This window comes from Neophocaena asiaeorientalis, unplaced genomic scaffold, assembly GCF_003031525.2.
Source record: "Neophocaena asiaeorientalis asiaeorientalis breed wild unplaced genomic scaffold, Neophocaena_asiaeorientalis_V1.1 scaffold226, whole genome shotgun sequence".
NCBI lineage: Eukaryota > Metazoa > Chordata > Mammalia > Artiodactyla > Phocoenidae > Neophocaena > Neophocaena asiaeorientalis.
In genome coordinates, this window is record NW_020173037.1 from 6,077,314 (window position 1) to 6,096,482 (window position 19,169).

A 19,169-nucleotide genomic window follows, 5' to 3' on the forward strand; every position below is an offset into this window, starting at 1 on the left:
ACTATGTTTATTTCTTCTAGTGGCTACTTTCAGAACACTAAGTAAACTTTCCTGATTTATAAATTTTAAGTAAAATCTAAACTTTAATTTTAGATTGAGCTGAGCTATATTACTCATCTCTGATTGACAACTATTTTCAGTTCTTCTAAAAACTTACACTAATAAAACTCTATCTCATATTTCATCTGCATGAAATAAAACTCTATTTCATCTGCATATAAGATGAAGATACTGGCACATCTAAATTTCTTCCCCCTTACCTGCCTTCCTTTGTAAATTATGCTTTTATTTTCACATTGTAAATATTGCTAAAGTTTGCTACCATTGTATTATATTCTGTAAACTTGCCTTCTTCATATGCTGAATTACTTCTGATAAGCAGTTACCTTATTATGGTTACTAAATTATTATTTACTTTTAGACCAAGTGGTATACTAGGATTACATGTCCTTTTTGGCGGGTCCATAAAAATCATACGACATTTGAATTTGCTAATTTGGACCATAGTTTTCTTTTACAGCATTTGGTTTTGCCTAGAGTTTCTAATAAACTTTTATTTCTTGTTCACAAAATAGTAGTATTGATATCCTCGTATCCTCATATTTTCACATTCTTGCAGTTGTGCTACCTGTTGTGTGGGGTCCTTTTGCTTGGAGTCCCCTTTCTCAGTGGGGAGTCCTCCCCATGCTTTGTCCTCTGCCCCCATCTGGGTCATGTGTTCTCTGGAGCTGCTGAACTGTGTCACCTTTGGGTTTGTCTTCACTGCTCAACCTCTCAATGGTTAACCAAACCTTACATCTTTCTCTTTCCTCTATTTTCTTTAATCTTCCAAGTAACGTCCTAAGAAAGGGTATGAAGGAGTTAAATTTTCTAAGTCTTTCTTTGAATGGCTCAATATGTCTTTATTCTGCCCCGACATGTGACTGATCATTTGTCTGGGTAGAGCATTTAGGTTAAAACTCACTTTATGTCGAAACGTTGAGGGCCGTGCTCCATCGTCCTCTCACATCCATTGCTCTTGATGAGAAGTCTGGCATCAGTTTGATCCTTGAGTTTTTGTAGGTAACCTGTTCATTCTCTCTGGCAGCTTTCAGGAAATTCTCTTTATCCTGATGATCTAAATTTCATAGCAACGTGTGTAAATGTTTTCCCCACTCATTACATGGTCCTGTTCAATTGGTGGGTCCTGTCCTTCTGGACTTATTATTCAGATGTTGAACCTAAAGAAATGATCCTTTAATTTTCTTATATTTTCTCTCCTATTTTGTAGTCTTCTTTGTTCTACTTCCTGGGATATTTTCTCAACTTTATTTACCAACTTTCCATATTCGATTGACCCTTTGTGCCTCTTTTCTCTCATTCTCTATTTTTGAGGGGATATCTTTACCCACTTATTATACTTTACAAAATCTGCTTTTACTATTAACATTAAAGATTTTTTCCCAAGAGCTCTTACTTGGCTTCTTGATTATTCTCTTTCATGCATGCTGTTCTGTTTTTGTGTGGTTATAATATCTCAGTTCTTCCTGAGTATACTAAAAATACATTTCAAAAAATCTATTTTCTGAATTTTCTGTTTTCTCTTTGTTTATGTTTGACTTTCATGCTGCTGGGTTTTCTCCTATTCCTGGTGATTTATGATTGACATTCCTATTTAAGAGAAAGCTTAGGGAGCCCCAAATGCCACAACAAGATCAGGTGTGGTCTCTCTAGGCAACCAAAACCCACACTAGAAGCTGTAAAACTCTCCAGGGAACATTCACATCTTTAGTAAATAGTCCTCTGGATTTTTTTTTTCCCCCAGAATTAAACGCTAGATTTCCTGATTACTTTGAGTGGTTAGGCAGGCTGAGGAACTGAAGGGTATATCCTTTGTGTACCCAGACCTTTAACAGATTCCCTGCTTCCAGCCCCACTTGTTGCTCCTGCCCTCTGTCAGATCTTCTGACTCTGAGCCTGGAGAATCATACATGTTCCCAAAGGCAGACGGTTCCCATCTCTTGTGCAACACCCTTGGAGCACATTCCTGATGGTCGCCCCTTCTGCTGTGTTTCACCTGACAATACATTCCACCCACTTAACTTTTAAAATATTTATTTATTTATTTATTTGGCTGCACCAGGTCTTCACTGCAGCACTCGGGATCTTCGTTGCTGCATGCAGGCTCTTAGTTGTGGCGTGTGGGATCTAGTTCCCCAACCAGGGATGGAAGCTGGGCCCCCTGCATTGAGAGTGTGGAGTCTTAACCACTGGACCACCAGGGAAGTCCCTCCACCCACTTTACACGGTCCGCCAATTTGTCGAAATCTCTCATATGCTGTTGATACTTCTCATTTGCACTGCTCTTACAAGATATTCTTTTAATGTATTTCTATAATTTTACTTCATTGGGAGGAATAGAAGACTCCTTCCATAAGTACTCAATGTCAGTCAGCTTCAGATTATGCTCTGTTATGCACTCAACTGTGTCACCTCAAAAGCCATAGGTTGAAACCTTAGTCCCAAATGCGACTATATTTGGAAATAGAAGCTTTAAGGAAGTAATTAAGGTTAACTAAAGTCATATGGGTGGGGCCCTAATCCAGTAGGACTGGTGTCCTTGTAAGAGGAAGAAAAACCAGGAATGTACATGCAGAGAAAAGACAATGTGAGAACAAATAAGAAGTTGACCATCTTCAGGCCAAGGAGAGAGGCCTCAGGAAAAACCAAACCTGGCAACACCTTTTTCTTGGATTTACCACCTCCAGGACTATGAGCAATAAATGTCCATTTAATCCACCCAGTCAATGGTATTTTGTTATGGCAGCCTCAGCTGACTAATACTTGCCCTAAGAATAGTACCCATAGTTCAGACAGTCCATATTACCAAGTAAGTTCTGGGCTTACTATTTCAGCTGACACATTCCCATGAAAGTGAGGAGTTCTAATGCTACATGGCAGTGGACTAAGGGAATTCTCAAGGCTGGCTCCAGACATTCATTTCTTAAGAAATGGTTTGGGGACTTCCCTGGTGGTCCAGTGGGTAAGACTCCACACTCCCAATGCAGGGGGCCTGGGTTCCATCCTTGGTCGGGGAACTAGATCCCTCATGCATGCCACAACTAAAGATCCTGCATGCCGCAACTAAGATCCTGCATGCTGCAAGGAAGACCCGGCGCAGCCAAAATAAATAAATAAATAAATAAATAAATAATATTTTTTAAAAAAAGGAATGGTTTGGGCTGTAGGTGATTTTATACATATACATATATATATATACACACACGTGTGTGCACACATATACATATATGTATGTATGTATGTATTAGTAATGGGAAGGCTTTTCTAAAATTTATGCTAAAGACATAACTCAATGGAGAAAAGTGATCAATGTGATCACATAAAAATGTAAAAGTTCTATAACGAAGACCCGGCGCAGCCAAAATAAATAAATAATATTTTTTAAAAAAAGGAATGGTTTGGGCTGTAGGTGATTTTATACATATACATATATATATATACACACACGTGTGTGCACACATATACATATATGTATGTATGTATGTATTAGTAATGGGAAGGCTTTTCTAAAATTTATGCTAAAGACATAACTCAATGGAGAAAAGTGATCAATGTGATCACATAAAAATGTAAAAGTTCTATACAGAAAAAAATTGCCTTGATAAACAAGTTCCAACCATATAGCACAGGGAACTATATTCAATATCCTGTGATAAGCCATAATGGAAAAGAATATGAAAAAGAATATATGTATAACCGAATCACTTTTCTGTACAGTAGAAATTAACACAACATTGTAAATCAACTGTACTTCGATAAAATATATATTTTTTTAATTCCCTTAGGCAAACAAGAGTTGAAAAGCTGGGGAAAATATCTGGGCAAGACATTTTAGAGACATGGGCTCAATGTTTACCAGTTAAATACTTTTTTAATGAAAAAGGTAAATACCACAAGAGAAAACAATAGAAATCAAAAGATAAGAACAAGCAACTCATTAAAAAAAGAAATATAAATGTACAAAAATAGATGTAAAAAGTATCACTGGTTTAGTATACCTGTACCCAAATACCACCACCTGGAATAGAACTGATCATAATGCTACCTGTCTTGGAATTATTCCCCACTTGCTCTTTGTATGTATGAAACAGCCATTGTCTGTGGTGCACTTCCCGCTAGTACAAGCCAGCAGCAGCACGAATCATGCTCTCTGCGCCGTGAGCTTTGGCACTCTACACTGTGCTCTAAACGAGCACGTGCTCTCCCAAATTAAATCTACTCTGCTAAATGCGGTATTTATTGCTTGGCCGCTAAGATATTTGTGTTTGGAAATAATTTTTACTTATAATGGCTGAAAAACGTATGCATGTTGTAGTGTTGAATTATGCAAACAATCAAAGTTAGAGCACCACCATGGATGCTGAGATGGAAATTTTAAACAGTTGCTTAAAGTATTTTTTAGAAAATGTTGAGGATATAGAATGTGTGGTAGCCACCTTCTTAGATGGGTTAGTTAGTTTCCTGTGGCTGTTATAAAAAAAAAAATACTGCAAACTTGGTGGCTTAAAACAGAAATGTATGTGTTCATTGTTCTGGACGCCAGAAGTCTGAAATATATCATTGGGTTAAAGCCAAGGTGTTGGCAGGGCCATGCTTCCTTTGGAGGCTCTTGGGGAGAATACGCTCCTGGCCTCTTGCAGTTTGTAGTGGCTCCTGGCTTTCTTTGGCTTGGGGCCACATTTTCAAATCTGTCTCCGCTCCATACTTACATTACCTTCTCCTCTGTGCGTCTGTGAGAATTCCCTCTGCCACTCTCTCGTAAGGACATTTGTGATGGCATTTAGTAGTGTCATCCACTTGGAATGTGCAGAATAGTTTTCCCATCTCAGGATTCTTAACTTAATCACGTCTGCGAAGACTTTGCCGTACGCGATAACATTCACAGGTTCCAGGAATTAGGGCTTCCTAACTTTTGGTGGGGGACAAGATTCTGACACCAATCACTATGTGTGGTTTCTTCCTGCACCGAGAAATTCTCAGACACCAGCTGGGTGTCCTACAATTCAACTCAATTCTGCAATTATGGACCTAGAGGTAGTGTCAGATCCCACAGGTTAAGAGCTCAGTGGTACAAGATTCCCTCCCCCACCACTGCCCCAACTTCAGAGGCTATTTGCAAATCCTCGTTGTCATCTGTGCTTCTGACCAACTAGTTATAGATTGAGAGTTCCAACAACCCCTTCCTTGGGTTCAATTAATTTGCAAGAGTGCTTCACAGAACTCAGAGAAATATTTTCCTTATTAGATCACCAGTTTATTATAAAAGGGTTTAGCTCATGAACGGCCAGATGTAAGAGATGCATAGGGCAAGATATGGAGAAAGGAATGTGGAGCTTCCGTGCTCTCTGAGCAGGCCACTCTCCCCACAAATCCATGTGTTCACCACCCGGAGGCTCTCCGAACCCTGTCCTTTGGGGGTTTTGTGGAGGCTTCGTTATAGTTGTGATTGATTAAAACACTGGCCACTGGTAACTGAACTCGATCTTCTGCCCCTGTCCCCTCCCTGGAGGTGAGACTGAAAATTCCAATCCTCTAATCCCGTGGTTGTTTCCTCTGGTGACCAGCCCTCATCCTTAGGTTACCTTGGGGCTTTCCAAAGGTCACTGCACGGACATAACCAAAGACGTCTTTATGGCTCTTCTTAGGAAGTTCCAAGGGTTTTAGGAGCTCTGTGCCAAGAATAGGGATAAAGACCAAATATACGTTCTGATTATAAATCACAGTTCATGGACAGGGGCACGATTCTTTCTGCCACAGTGGCCCCAGTAAACCCTATCTCCTGGTGCTCACAGCCTTGTCTAGTTCTCGTGCATATTGACTAGGGTTGGGCGACGTGACCAATAACATAGAGCGGAAGTGATGAGGTCCCTTCTGAGATTAGGTTATAAAAGACTGCAGCTTCCATCTCAGGTGTCCTCTCTCTCCCCGCCCCACCAAACCCCACCCCTAATCACTCATCATTCTGGAGGAATCGAGCTGTCAGGTCTTGAAGACAATCAGACAGCCCTTGGGAGAGGCCCTCGTGGTGAGGAAATAAAACTTCCAGCCAACAGTCAGGGGGGAACCGTGGATTCCAGCTTTAACACGTGAGCGAGCGTCCTTGGAAACGGACCTTCCAGACGCAGTTAAGGCTTCAGACCACTGCATCCCAAGGCGACTACTTGACTGCCACTTCCTGAGAGACCCTGAGACAGGACCACCCACACTGCTCCCCCATTCCTGAGCCTCAGAAACCATGAGATAATAAATGCTGTTTTAAGCCACTAAAATTTGAGGTTAATTTGTCAAGCAGCAATAGATAACTAATACAGAAAGTAGATTGGTGTGCAGCTAGGGATTGGTGGAAATCCACTGATATTGTGAGGGGCCTCATAAATACCCCTACAGTCTGTATTACTGTCCAAAAATTGTATAAAAGATAGAAGAGTTACCGTAGGAAACCTGCCATGAAAACATGGAATTTTAAAGAACAAAAAGAACAATTGCCAGGCTTCCCTGGTAGCACAGTGGTTAAGAATCCACCTGCCAATGCATGGTACACGGGTTCGAGCCCTGGTCCGGGAAGATCCCACATGCCACGAAGCAACTAAGCCCATGTGCTGCAATTACTGAGCCTGCGCTCTAGAGCCTGCAAGCCACAGCTACTGAGCCCACGCGCCACAACTACTGAAGCCCACGGGCCCTAGAGCCCGTGCTCTGCAACAAGAGAACTTGAGAAAAAGTTGTATTTTGTTTAATGTCAATCAGAGCAACTTGATTGAGAGTGCCATTATATTGTCTGTATTGTTAATACTTTCTGCTTCCTTGACCTATGGATTATTGACAGAGGGGTGCTGAAGTCTCCAACTATAACAGTGTCCCCAAAGCCACTATAACAGTGGCTTTGTCTATTTCTTCTTTTTTAAAAAAATCAGTCTTTACCTTGTGTATTTTGATACTCTTGTTAGCCACATACATGTTTAGGATAATTATATCTTCTTGGATAATTATATAACCTCTGTAGCATTATGTAATGCTCCTTTATATTTAAGATAATTTTCCTCATTCTGAAGTTTTGCGTTTGTTCTTTGTATATTTCCTCTTTTATGCCTTCTCAATTTTTAATGAAAATTTTTTATATAATCCCATTTTATCTTCTCTCTCAGTACATCAATTACACTTCTTTTTTAACATTTTCTTAACGGCTATCCTAGAGTTTGAAATATACATTTTAAATTAATCTGAGTTCACTTTCAAATAACACTACTCTGCTTCATGTGTGGTGCAGGTCTCTTATGACAGAATTCTGAACTCCCCACTTTGACATTTCTATCATGCATTTCACTTATCCATATGGTCGAATGACCCAATTATTGTTACCATCATTAAACAGTTATATTTTATATCAAATAAGAATAAGGAAAATAACATACTTTATTCCTCCTCCAGGACTCAGCCTTTCTTTGTGTGTATACAAGTTTCCAACCTATATAATTTTCCTTCTGTCTGAAGAATTTAACATTTCTTGAAAGGCAGGTCTGCAAGCAATGAATTCCTACAGTTTTTGTTTGTTTGAGAAAGCCTTTATTTCTCCTTCACTTTTTTTTTTTTTTTTTGGCTGAGCCACATGGCTTGTGGGATCTTAGTTCCACGACCAGAGATAGAACCTGGGCCCCCTGTAGTGGAAGCACAGAGTCCTAACCACTGGACCACCAGGGAATTCCGTCTCCTTCACTTTTTTTTTTTCCTCTTTTTTTTTCTTTTTTTTCTCACCACACGGCTTGTGGGATCTTAGTTCCACGACCAGAGATAGAACCTGGGCCCCCTGTAGTGGAAGTACAGAGTCCTAACCACTGGACCACCAGGGAATTCTGTCTCCTTCACTTTTTTTTTTTTCTCTTTTTTTTTCTCTCCTTTTTTTCTCTCCTTCACTTTTGAAGGATAATTTCTCCGAATATAAAATTCTGGGTTGGTGGTTCGTTTTTCTTTTTTAATACTTTAAATATTTCACTCCACTCTCCTAGTCTCCTTCACTTTTTTTTTTTCCTCTTTTTTTTTCTTTTTTTTCTCTCCTTCACTTTTGAAGGATAATTTCTCCGAATATAAAATTCTGGGTTGGTGGTTCGTTTTTCTTTTTTAATACTTTAAATATTTCACTCCACTCTCCTCTTGTTTCATGGTTTCTGACAAGAAGTCTGATGTAATTCTTATCCTTGCTCCTTTATAGGCAAGCTGCTTTGTTTTTCTTTCTGGCTTCTTTCAAGATTTTCTTTATTTAAAATTTTTTTCTGTAGTTTAAATATAATGTGTTGAGGTGTTTTTGTTTTTATATTTGTTCTGCTTGGTGTTTTCTGAGCTTCCTGGATTTGTAGTTTGGTCTTAGTGAATAATTCTGGAAAAAATTTGAGTCATTTTTACTTTAAATGTTTCTCCTGGTCCTTCCTCTCTGTCTTCTCCTTTTAGTATTCCCATTATGTGTATGTTACAACTCTTGATATTTCCTACAGTTTTTGGATATTTTGTTCTTTTTCTTTTTGAATTTCAGTTTGGGAAGCTTCTAGTGACTTATCTTAAGCTCACTGATTCCCTCTTCAGCCATGTTATGTCTACTGACGAGTCCACCAAAAGCATTTTTCATTTCTGTTGCAGGGTTTTTGCTTTCTAGCCTAACCTTTTGTTTCTTTCTTGAAGTTTCCATGTCTCTGCTTACATTACTCATCTCTTCTTGCATGTTGTCCACTTTTTCCATTAGAACTCTTAGCGTATTTTCATAGTTATTTAAAATTCCTAGTCTGATAATTCCAAAATTTCTACCATATCTAAATCTGGTTCTGATGTTTACCCTCCCTCTTTAGACTGTGTTTTTGCCTTTTATCATGCCTTGTAATTTTTTTAAAAACCTAGATATAATGTACTGGATAAAAGGAATTGAGGTAAAGAGGCCCTTAGTGTGAGGATTTATGTCAATCTTGTTAGGAGTTGGGCTGTGCTTAATGTCTATCGTAGGTATAGGTGCCAGAGGTTTAAAATTGCTCTAGCATCCTAATTTTTGTCTCCCTTCTTGACTTTGGGCTTTCCTATGTACTCCTTCTTGGAGACTGTGTCTTTCAGCTCTTTTAGCTGTAACTCACTGTTATTATAATAGAGCCATGTCAGTGTGGTGGTAAGGTATGGGGGACAGGGTAGCGTTCTATCATCTCAGTTTATTTATTTATTTTAAAGGATTTTCTCTTTAATTTTTCAGGCCCTTTTAAATTTATTTATTTATAATTTTTTAGCTGCATTGGGTCTTCGTTGCTGTGCACGGGCTTTCTCTAGTTGCAGCAGGTGGGGGCTACTCTTCATTGCGGTGCGTGGGCTTCTCATTGCAGTGGCTTCTCTTGTTGTGGAGCATGGGCTCTAGGTGCGTGGGCTTCAGTAGTTGTGGCACGTGGGCTCAGTAGTTGTGGCACATGGGCTTAGTTGCTCCACAGCATGTGGACATTTTCTCTTTAAATTTTCAGGCCCTTTTAAATTTATTTATTTATAATTTTTTTGGCTGCATTGGGTCTTCGTTGCTGTGCACGGGCTTTCTCTAGTTGCAGCAGGTGGGGGCTACTCTTCATTGCGGTGCGTGGGCTTCTCATTGCAGTGGCTTCTCTTGTTGTGGAGCATGGGCTCTAGGTGCGTGGGCTTCAGTAGTTGTGGCACGTGGGCTCAGTAGTTGTGGCACATGGGCTTAGTTGCTCCACAGCATGTGGGATCTTCCTGGACCAGGGATCAAACCCGTGTCCCCTGCATTGGCAGGTGGATTTTTAATCACTGTGCCACCAGGGAAGTCCCCCTGCAGACTCTTCTTTACCTTTATGTGAACAGGAAGGCTAGAGGGGACTGGAAAGTCAAGCTAAAAGTACCTCTAGCAGCCTCCCACCACCCCCGCCACCCACCTAGTGCTCAGTTCCTGTAGAGAATGTGTCTCTCAGAGAGAAGCTTACCACTGTCCCCACCCTTATCTTAGCTCCAGAGCCCTGACGTAGGCATTTTATCTGAAATGGAGAAGCAGACTGTAAAACAGATAGCTTCTAATCTTTTCTTAAAGGAACTGATTCCATATACAATAGAGTATGGAGAAAGTCAAGTCTAGGGGTGACCTCAAAAAGAGTAGATTATGATGGAAAACAACTGGAGCAGATTCAAGATACAGATACAGGCTAAGCTGTAGGCTGGCCAGGTTGCCAAAGAAAATTAGGGAATAAGTCAGCTGGGAGAAGCCCTCGTATTATGAACTAAATGTATGTGTTTCTCCAACATTTATTCAAAGTGACTGTGAACATAATCAACTCTGTGCCTCCCTGAGGAAAAATATCAGAAGCTTATGCTCTGGGAGGGGAAACAGACTTCTCTAAAATAATCCAGCCAATCACTAAACAAATAAATAAGCATATATCAACAACAGACCTCAGAGAGGGGTGGCCAGTATGAAGAGTTGCTATCATGTTATATAATATCCAGTTTGCAACAAAAATTTATGAGGTATAAAAAGGAACAGAAAAGCAGGACCCAAAAAGTAGGCAACAGAAACTTCCTGTGAGAGTAACCAGATGTTGGATTTATCAGGCAAAGATTTTAAAATTGCTCTTATAAACATGTACAAAGAATTAAAGGACACCATGATTAAAGAAATAAAGGAAGATATGATGACAATGACACACCAAATAGAGAACAGCAATAAAGAAATAGAAAGTATAACAAAGAACCAAATGAAGTTGGAAAATAAAATAACTGAAATAAAATATTCACTAGATGCCATATGCTCCAGAAATTGTGCTCCTTAGTATTTATCCAAATGAGTTGAAATTTTATATCCATACAAACACCTGCACACAAATGTTTATAGCAGCTTTATTCATAATTATTCATAATTTTGTTCAGAATTCAAAACTTGGATGCAACCAAGACGTCCTTCAGTAGGTGAATAGTTGAGCAAACTATGATATTTCATACAATGAAATATTATTTAGCAATAAAAAGAAATGGGCTATCAAGCCATGTAAAGACATGGAAGATCTTAAATGAGCATTGCAAAGAGAATAAAGCCAATTTGAAAAGACTACATAGTGTATGATTACAAATATGTGATATTCTGCAAAAGACAAAACTTTAGAGATGATAAAAGATGAGTGGTTGCTACAGGTTTAGCAGGACAGGGGCAGGGAATAAATGGTGGAGCAAAAGGAATTTTTAGGATAGTGAAGCTATTCTGTATGATACTATAATGATGGATGCATGACTTGATACATTTGTCAAAAACCATAGAATGTATAACACAAAGAGTGAAACTTAGTGTATACTATAAAATTTAGTTAATAATAATGCTTCAGTATTGACTCATCAATTATAAGCAACTGACTCATCAATAATAGAAAAGTTATAGGAAACAAGACTGAAACAAATCTAAGAGGACCTCTCCTAAAATAAAATATTTTAAATTAAAAAAATAATAGTGTTACAGGAGAAGGCATACATGGGAACTCACTGTACTTTTTGTTCAGTTTTTCTGTAACTCTAAAAATATTTTTCAAAAAAGTCTCTTCATTAAGAAGTATTCAATAGAGGGGCTCACGAGTATATTTGAACTGACAGAAGGAAAAATTAAGTGAACTTGAAGATAGAGATTATTCAAGCTGAGGAACAGAGAGAATGAAGAAAAATAAAAACAGTATCAGAGAAATGTGCAGCGCCATCAAGAGCACCAATTTATGCAAAATTGGAGAGGAGAGAGAGAAAGGAGGAAAATATTCAACAAAATAATGGCCGAAAACTTCTCAAATTTAATTGAAAGTCGAAAAACCTACACATCCAGCTAAAAAACTCCAAGTAGGATTAAATGCAAAGCTATCCACTAACAGATACATTACAGTAAAAAATGCTGAAAGTCAAAGATAAGGCAAAATCTTGAAAGCAGCAAGAGAAAAATAGCTCATTAGTTGCTAAGGGTCCCAATAAGATTAACAACTGACTTATCAGCAGAAACACTGGGGGCAGAAAACAAAGGAATAGTATATTTAAAGTGCTGCATGAAAATAAAACAACTATCAACCAGAAGTTCTATACCTGGCAAAGCTATGTTTCAAAAATGAGGATGAAATAAAGGCTTTACAAGTTAAAAAAAATAAAAAAGTAAGAGATTTGTTGTTAGTAGACCCGCCTTACAAAAAATGCAACAGGAAATTCTTCAGGCTGAAAGCAAGTTACACCAGATGGTAATTTAAATCCACCCCCCAAAATAAAAAGCACCGGTAAAAGTAATTACATTACTATAAAAGATAATAAAAATGAATATTTTCCCTCCTTTCTTCTGTTAATTGATTCAAAAAGCAATTATATAAAATAATATGTATATAATACATTCTTGGGCCTGTAACATATACAAATGCAACACTTGTGTAATATATTTGCCAGTAACAGCATAAAGGAGGTGAGTGGGACAAAGCTGTGGTGGGCTGAGGAAATAACTACAGATGCTAAAGTAATTGACAATGTATTATTCCATTGCAACATTAATAGGTGTAACATGTATAACAGTAATATCACAAAAAAAAGTGGAAAAGGGAAAGGAGTAACATTTCTATATATTACGGGAATTAAGCGTCTATAAACCAAAGTTGCCTTCTACCAAAAGTTTAAATTAATGCCAATGACTAATAATATATGCACATTCAAAAGAGACAGTAGTCTTTTACATACATAGAAAAACATGTAAGGCTAAGTGTTGAAAGCGGTTATCCTTGTTGGTGAGATTATGAATACTAAAAATTTTCTCTTTCTATATACATCCATCAATGCTTTCTACCATAAATATCTATGTATCTATCTACCTACCTATCTATCTATCTATCAACTTTGTACTGGGAAAGATATTTAAAAATGATTTTGCTTCTGCTATAACACAATCAAAATCCCAGAGATTGTGGCTACAGCATTTTATCTTGAAAAATTCTCAAAGAAATTTTAAGCAAGAATCTAAACTTTCATAAAGCAACAATCTCAGGGACTTCCCTGGAGGTCCAGTGGTTAAGACTCTGCCTTCCAACGCAGGGGGTGCGGGTTTGATCCTTGGTTGGGGAGCTAGGATCCCACATGCCGTGGGGTGTGGCCAAAAAATTTAAAAGAAAACAAAACAACAATCTCAGTAAAAGACTCACAGAATATGTAATTTTGAATAATATAACCTAGCGTGCCCTTCAAGATTAACTGGCTAGAAAATCCTGGTAAAAAAGAAAGGGTACTTTATTGAATAGGGCAGTAAGCTTTAAGCCCATTAAATGTTAAACAATATTTATGAAAACACAACTTTCACTTTGAAATAGTTTATCTGAATACTTTCTTTTTAGTAGCAATTAGATTGTTTAAAGCCACTCCTAGATTGGAACGATAAGACCTTGCTCTCTGTGTTTGGGCACTTATCTTTTTTCTACGTGAAAGTGTTAGTTGAATAGTGAAGGGAGTAATGTATCTAGTTCATTCAAAAATGTCATTAAATCTTTTTAAAAAATTTTTATTGAAATATAGTTCATTTACAATGTTGTGTTAGTTTCAGGTATACAGCAAAGTGATTGTTATGCATATATATATTCTTTTTAGATTATTCTCCATTATAGGTTATTACAACAAAAAAATGTCATTAAATCCATAAAGGATATTCAAAAGAGCAAAGAAAACACTGTGCATTCATATACTGTAAATAGAAACGTAAGGTAGCTGTGGTATGTGGGAGAAGTATAGATATTTATATAACAGACTTATTTACAAATCTCTCAAATGCTGTTTCATTCATATATATTTTAGATATATTATGCCAGAGCAAGGATATAGTTACCTAAAGTCATCCCCCCCACATGTCATCAATTTTTTTCCTTTCTGTTCCCTATTCCAAACATGGGAAACTATTTATAGTCTGTAACTGAAAGTGTTTTTTATCATATCAGTGTAGTAGTGCTTCCTTTTGCTCTTAGGTACCTCAGTTTATACAATAATTTATAAGGTCACCTGATCTGTAAGAATATGATTTAGTGTCACAGTTTGAAATATATGTTTATGGGTTTAAAATTATTTTACACATTTCTCTGTATGTATATTAAATGTGAACTTTTCAAATGGGTAGAGATGCAGGTGGGCCCAGTGAGTACAGAAATCAGGAAGTAATCCAGTAACATTATGGGTAGCATTTATTAAATACCTACTGTGGACCCAGCACTACTTGGTACTTTGCATGTACCTTCTCTTTTAATCCACACAGTCAGCTGATAAAGCAGGAACCTTAGGCTCCGAGAGTTTATATATCTTGTTTAACATAAACACACACTCGGTAAGTTACAGTTAGGCTTGAACCAGGTGTGTCCATCTCCAAAATCTAGGCGTTTTCCCTAATACCTCGGGGGAATGAAAGGATTCCTTTCTGATCATCTCATAGGCCTGGCTAATTTATGGGTATACTCCTTGCACTAATGTTGGACAGTAAGTTAGGCTTTAGCATCAAATACGGATTTATGCTACTTACTACGTGTATAATTTGGGGAAAGGCAGTTAAGCGTACCCGTTTTCTCATCTGAGAGTAGGGTAGAATACTACTGACTTCACTAGGTTGGTGTGAAGAGTAAAGGTAATTGCTACATATAAAGTCTTGGCACTGCTAAGTAATTGTTGGCTCTTATTGTAATAATGAGAAAACTGTCCTATCGAATCCATAAAATAAGATCCCACTGCTGTGATCATACTGGGTATCCCTTGAGGAGAGATGAAATTCCTATTGTGAGCCATCTTTGGAATTAGAATATCCTGGCCAGGAAGTGAGGCCTTGTAGGCTGACTGTAAACTGGGGTAAGACACATTCGCTTCTTTGAGAATCTCTCTCAGGCTTGGACTCTGGGGCATCTCTATGTCATTGAGGACATTCTTGTTTGGTGTAGAAACAATGGCTTCTTCCTCATGGAAGAAGCTGTGTCCTAAGCAAAGAGGCACACGTACAAAGTCAAGAAGGCAGTCATGCTAGAGACCTCAAGTACCCAACCTCTTGTGCCTGCTGGCTCCAGGAGCAGAGTGACCACATCGAAAAGGTCAATGTAAGTCTCACTCAGAGCTGTAATTTCCTCAGGACTTTAACACTGAATGCATGTTTCAGTCTGGTCTCAGCTCTGCTGTGGGAAATTAACCAGAGGCTCTGCATTCATGCTCTGGCTGGAATGGGAAAAGGCAAGAGAAGATGCCATGGTTTAACAGTTGCAATTGTTATATGGTACAAAATTCTATTCTACATGTATTTGTGGTTTATTGAAATGGGTAGTTAAATGTGTTAGTTTGGTTTTCAACTGAAAATTTGCTCCTGACACTGACACTGAAGTGAACCTATGCTTTCTGTTTCATTCCATCCATTCACTTATTTAACAAAAATATAAGTACCACCAATTATAAACCAGGGCTTTTTCCAAGTGTCGGGGACATAAAGCTGATCCCTGCCCCACAGAAAACAGACACATAATAAGGAAGCTAAATATCTGAATAAGTTACAGCAGTTTTAAAATGGGGCAAGAAAAAAATTCTTTGAGACTCTAGTAGTGATAATTCTCTAGGATAAATACAGAACTACAAACAATAGGATTCCTTCAAATAGGAATAGGTTAGATATTGGGCATACCCCAAAAGACAAATGACCAATGTAACAACCCTAGGGGAAGATCCTAATAATATTCCCATTTGACTTATGAACAACTGAGGTAAAGAAAAGTTAACTAGTTTGTACCTGACCGCACAACCAGTGAGGGGCGGAACACGGATTTTAACCCACTTATGTCTGACTCAACTCCTGTGCTAGACTAAAAATGACTGCTATCACCGACTTACTTGTGCACAGTTGATTGTTATTTGGAAAAAAGATAATTTAGATGGCGCCTCAATTATAAAAAAAGATCCCCGATTGTAGGACTGTACCTGGTATTAACTAATATAGGTATTTTTAAAATTATCACTTCAGATGGCATTAAGTATAATTTTAAATAAGATGGGCGCCTTATTTAGGGATATCTGGCATGTTTGGCAACTTTAAGATGGTTCTGCTGACCTTACCTCTTGGTATTTATGCCATTGTGTAATCTCCCCTTTTGAGGGCTGGTTCTGGTAACTCACTTCTAACAAACAGAATACAGCAAAAGTGATTCTTGATATAAATAAAGAATTGAATCAATCAATCGAGCAATCAATCAATCATCAATCAATCAAGGAGAAGAAACAGTTCTTCCTCACAGTAGAATTCCAACTAATAAGTTTAAAAGAAAAGTGGGAAATAGAGAATCACGTTAGGCAAACACCATAGTAACAAATATTACGGACAAGACCACTGCTGGATGCTAAATTGACGGGCAAAAGTTTGAGGAGAAATAGGCCTAGTCTCAGATTATCTCCGCCAAAGATATTACCCATTTCAGCGAGAAAGAGAGTAACTACAGCGGAAAACCCAGCCGACATCCACCTAACCAAGGGCTCAAGGCAAACATAACTGGTGATAAGACATTACTTTGGAATTTTATAAACAAAATATGAAACACAAATCATTAAAAGAGACTATAATAAAATTAAGAATGTTTACTTATCAAGACAATTTAGAAGGAGAGTAAAAAGGCAAGTCAAAGTAGAAGAAGAAATCTACTCATATATAAATGACAAAGATCATGCCCAGAATATGTAAAGCGCTCCAAAAACCAGCATGAAAAAGACAACCCACTGAAAAAAGGGAAAAACCTTACTTTAGAATTACCGAGCAATTCTACTCATGTTTATACCCTCCCACACAACTTCAGAATTTTATGCTGAGAGGCACCAAAACACATGTATGAACACGTTCAAAGCAGAATTATTCATAATATCCTCAAATTGGAAGCACCCAGATGTCCACTGAAAACAGAATGGTTAAATAACTCATGCAATGGAATATTATATAACAATACAAGTGAGCTCACTATGTACCCTTCAATGTAGATCAGTCTTAACAATCTGTGGTTCAGGGGAAGAAGCCAGTCGCTTACACACACACCGCATGCCTTGTGATTTTATTCAGGCAAAAACTAAAATATTTCATTTAGGGCTACTCAGTTTGAAGCTAAATTATAAACAAAAGGAAAGGGGCAACCTGGGGCCTTTGGGGGTCCAGAGAATGTTCTATTTCATAACGTAGGTAGTGGTTACATAACTTGTTAAATTATACATTTATTTATTTAAAAAAGAAAGAATATGGTATCCATGCAGCCGTCTTCTGGGCAAATGACACTTTCCTAGTGCCACAAAAATATTTAATACATGACGCAGTGTGTTTAAGTACTTAATTTTTAGGATCATGAGTATTTAGATTTTTCTGAACTTTTGATAGTCATATACTTTTTTACCATAAGTGCTGTAGACAGAAAGATTCCTCACAAAATTTGTTGACAATGACAATCTGTTTTATCAAATTTTGCAGAAAATGTGAGCCAAGTTCTCTTATTACAACCATATGTAATGTGAAACTAAAAGTGAAGATTTTCCTTAATTTACTCCATTTTCAGTGAATGCCTCCAGGCATAAGAGGGGGATGAAGTGTCTACAAGTCATATTGTAATGAAAACATTCAGAAATGATACTTCTTCAACTAGTCCACTTGATGTCACTAAACTAACATAGAATGTGGGCTAATTCTTCATAGACGTTTGATGCATTGATGTGTTTTCAATATGTTGGCCTAATCTTAGACCTTATGAATTCTAAAGGTCTTTTTTGGCTTAGAGCTTTGAATATATTCAGTAGGAAAAAAAAGGATTAAAAATTCTTAAAGAATTAAAGCTGGTTTTGAGTGCTAAAGAAAGATATATTAAAAGTCTCAGGACAAATTGAGCTTTTCATGTCTTCCTGCCTCTTGCTTCTCCCACATCTCTAAATTATGTACCCTAGGAAAATAATTTTTGGTTCTAAGATTTTAGAAGATCAGGCTTGATAGATCTACATGCATTGCAAGACTTCAAACTGAATTCTTTTATGAGGAGAATGAAGTGGAGAAGATTTTGCCCCTGTTGTCAGCTCGGGCTGACTACCATAGACTGGGAGACCTTAAACAACAGACATGTATTTCTCACAGTTCTGAAGGCTGCAAAGTCCGAGATCAAGATGCTGGAAGAGTACGTGTCCGGTGAGGGCCCGCTTCCTGGTTTGCAGGTGGGTGTTGTCTTCTCGTACCCTCACATGGCAGCGAGCAGAGAGGGGAAGAGAGCTCTCCTGACTCTTCTTAGAATGGCACTAATCCCATTCACGAGGGCTCCATTCACAAGACCTATTTACCTCCCAAAGCTTCCCCCACCCCATACCATCACAGAGAGGATTAGGATTTCAACATGTGAATCTGGGGGGACACAAACATTGTTTATGATGCCATGGTCCATGCTCTGCACAGCAGACAGAGGAAGGGGCAGAGCCTTTGCATGCTGGCAGTGAGGATGCGGTTTCACAGGCTTGGGTTCTGCAGTTCAAGGAAAGAGGCTGCTTTCCTTCCTGGAGGAGCATCTTTGCTATGACTCCTCATCTGTAAGCCGTGGGAAGTGGTTCTTGGCTGGTGAAGAGAATTGGGAGACTGAAGAAATGGGAGAGGCTACTGTTTTTTGGGGTGCATTTACTGAAAATGGAGTAAATTAAGTGGTCCTGACTTCTAGTTTCACAATACCTACAGCTCTAAAGAAAGAAACTGTCCCACATTTTTCTGAGTGAAATAATTTGTTTTATGTGTGTCAGAATTTGGCATTGCAAAACAGTCGACAAACCTGTTAGTGCTACATGGAATACCAATAATGATCCCCAAAGAGAGCTACAAGGATCTCTGTTCTTAGATTAACCATAACAGGTCCTTTTCCTGACTCGTAATAAAGTAAGACATTTCACCTAAATTCTTTTTAAACATCCTGCAATGACTCCCTCTTCTGTGTGAAGACTTCAGGGTGCCGCTTGCCTGCCAATGACCTCTAGAGGTGGTGGGCTCTGTTTCCCAGGGAGACAGGGAGCTTCTTGAGAGCAGAAAGAAGCTGCTCTTATCTCTGTTCCTTATAGCAGAAAACCCAATGATTTAGAGAGATGGATAC

The 19,169-nt window shown here is 38.2% G+C and overlaps 1 protein-coding gene across 1 annotated transcript in view; it reads right to left on the minus strand.

The window, feature by feature from the left end:
- Positions 1–16,494, minus strand: part of NSMAF (neutral sphingomyelinase activation associated factor) — a 107,556-nt gene extending 91,062 nt beyond the window's left edge. The window contains exons 1-3 of the mRNA XM_024742566.1: positions 16,401–16,494; positions 14,796–15,023; positions 5,643–5,729 (exon numbers count right to left, since the gene is read on the minus strand). Coding sequence (XP_024598334.1) covers positions 5,643–5,729; positions 14,796–15,023; positions 16,401–16,494 — 409 coding nt within the window. The remainder of the gene's footprint in view (positions 1–5,642; positions 5,730–14,795; positions 15,024–16,400) is intronic.
- Between the last annotated feature and the right edge of the window lie 2,675 nt (positions 16,495–19,169).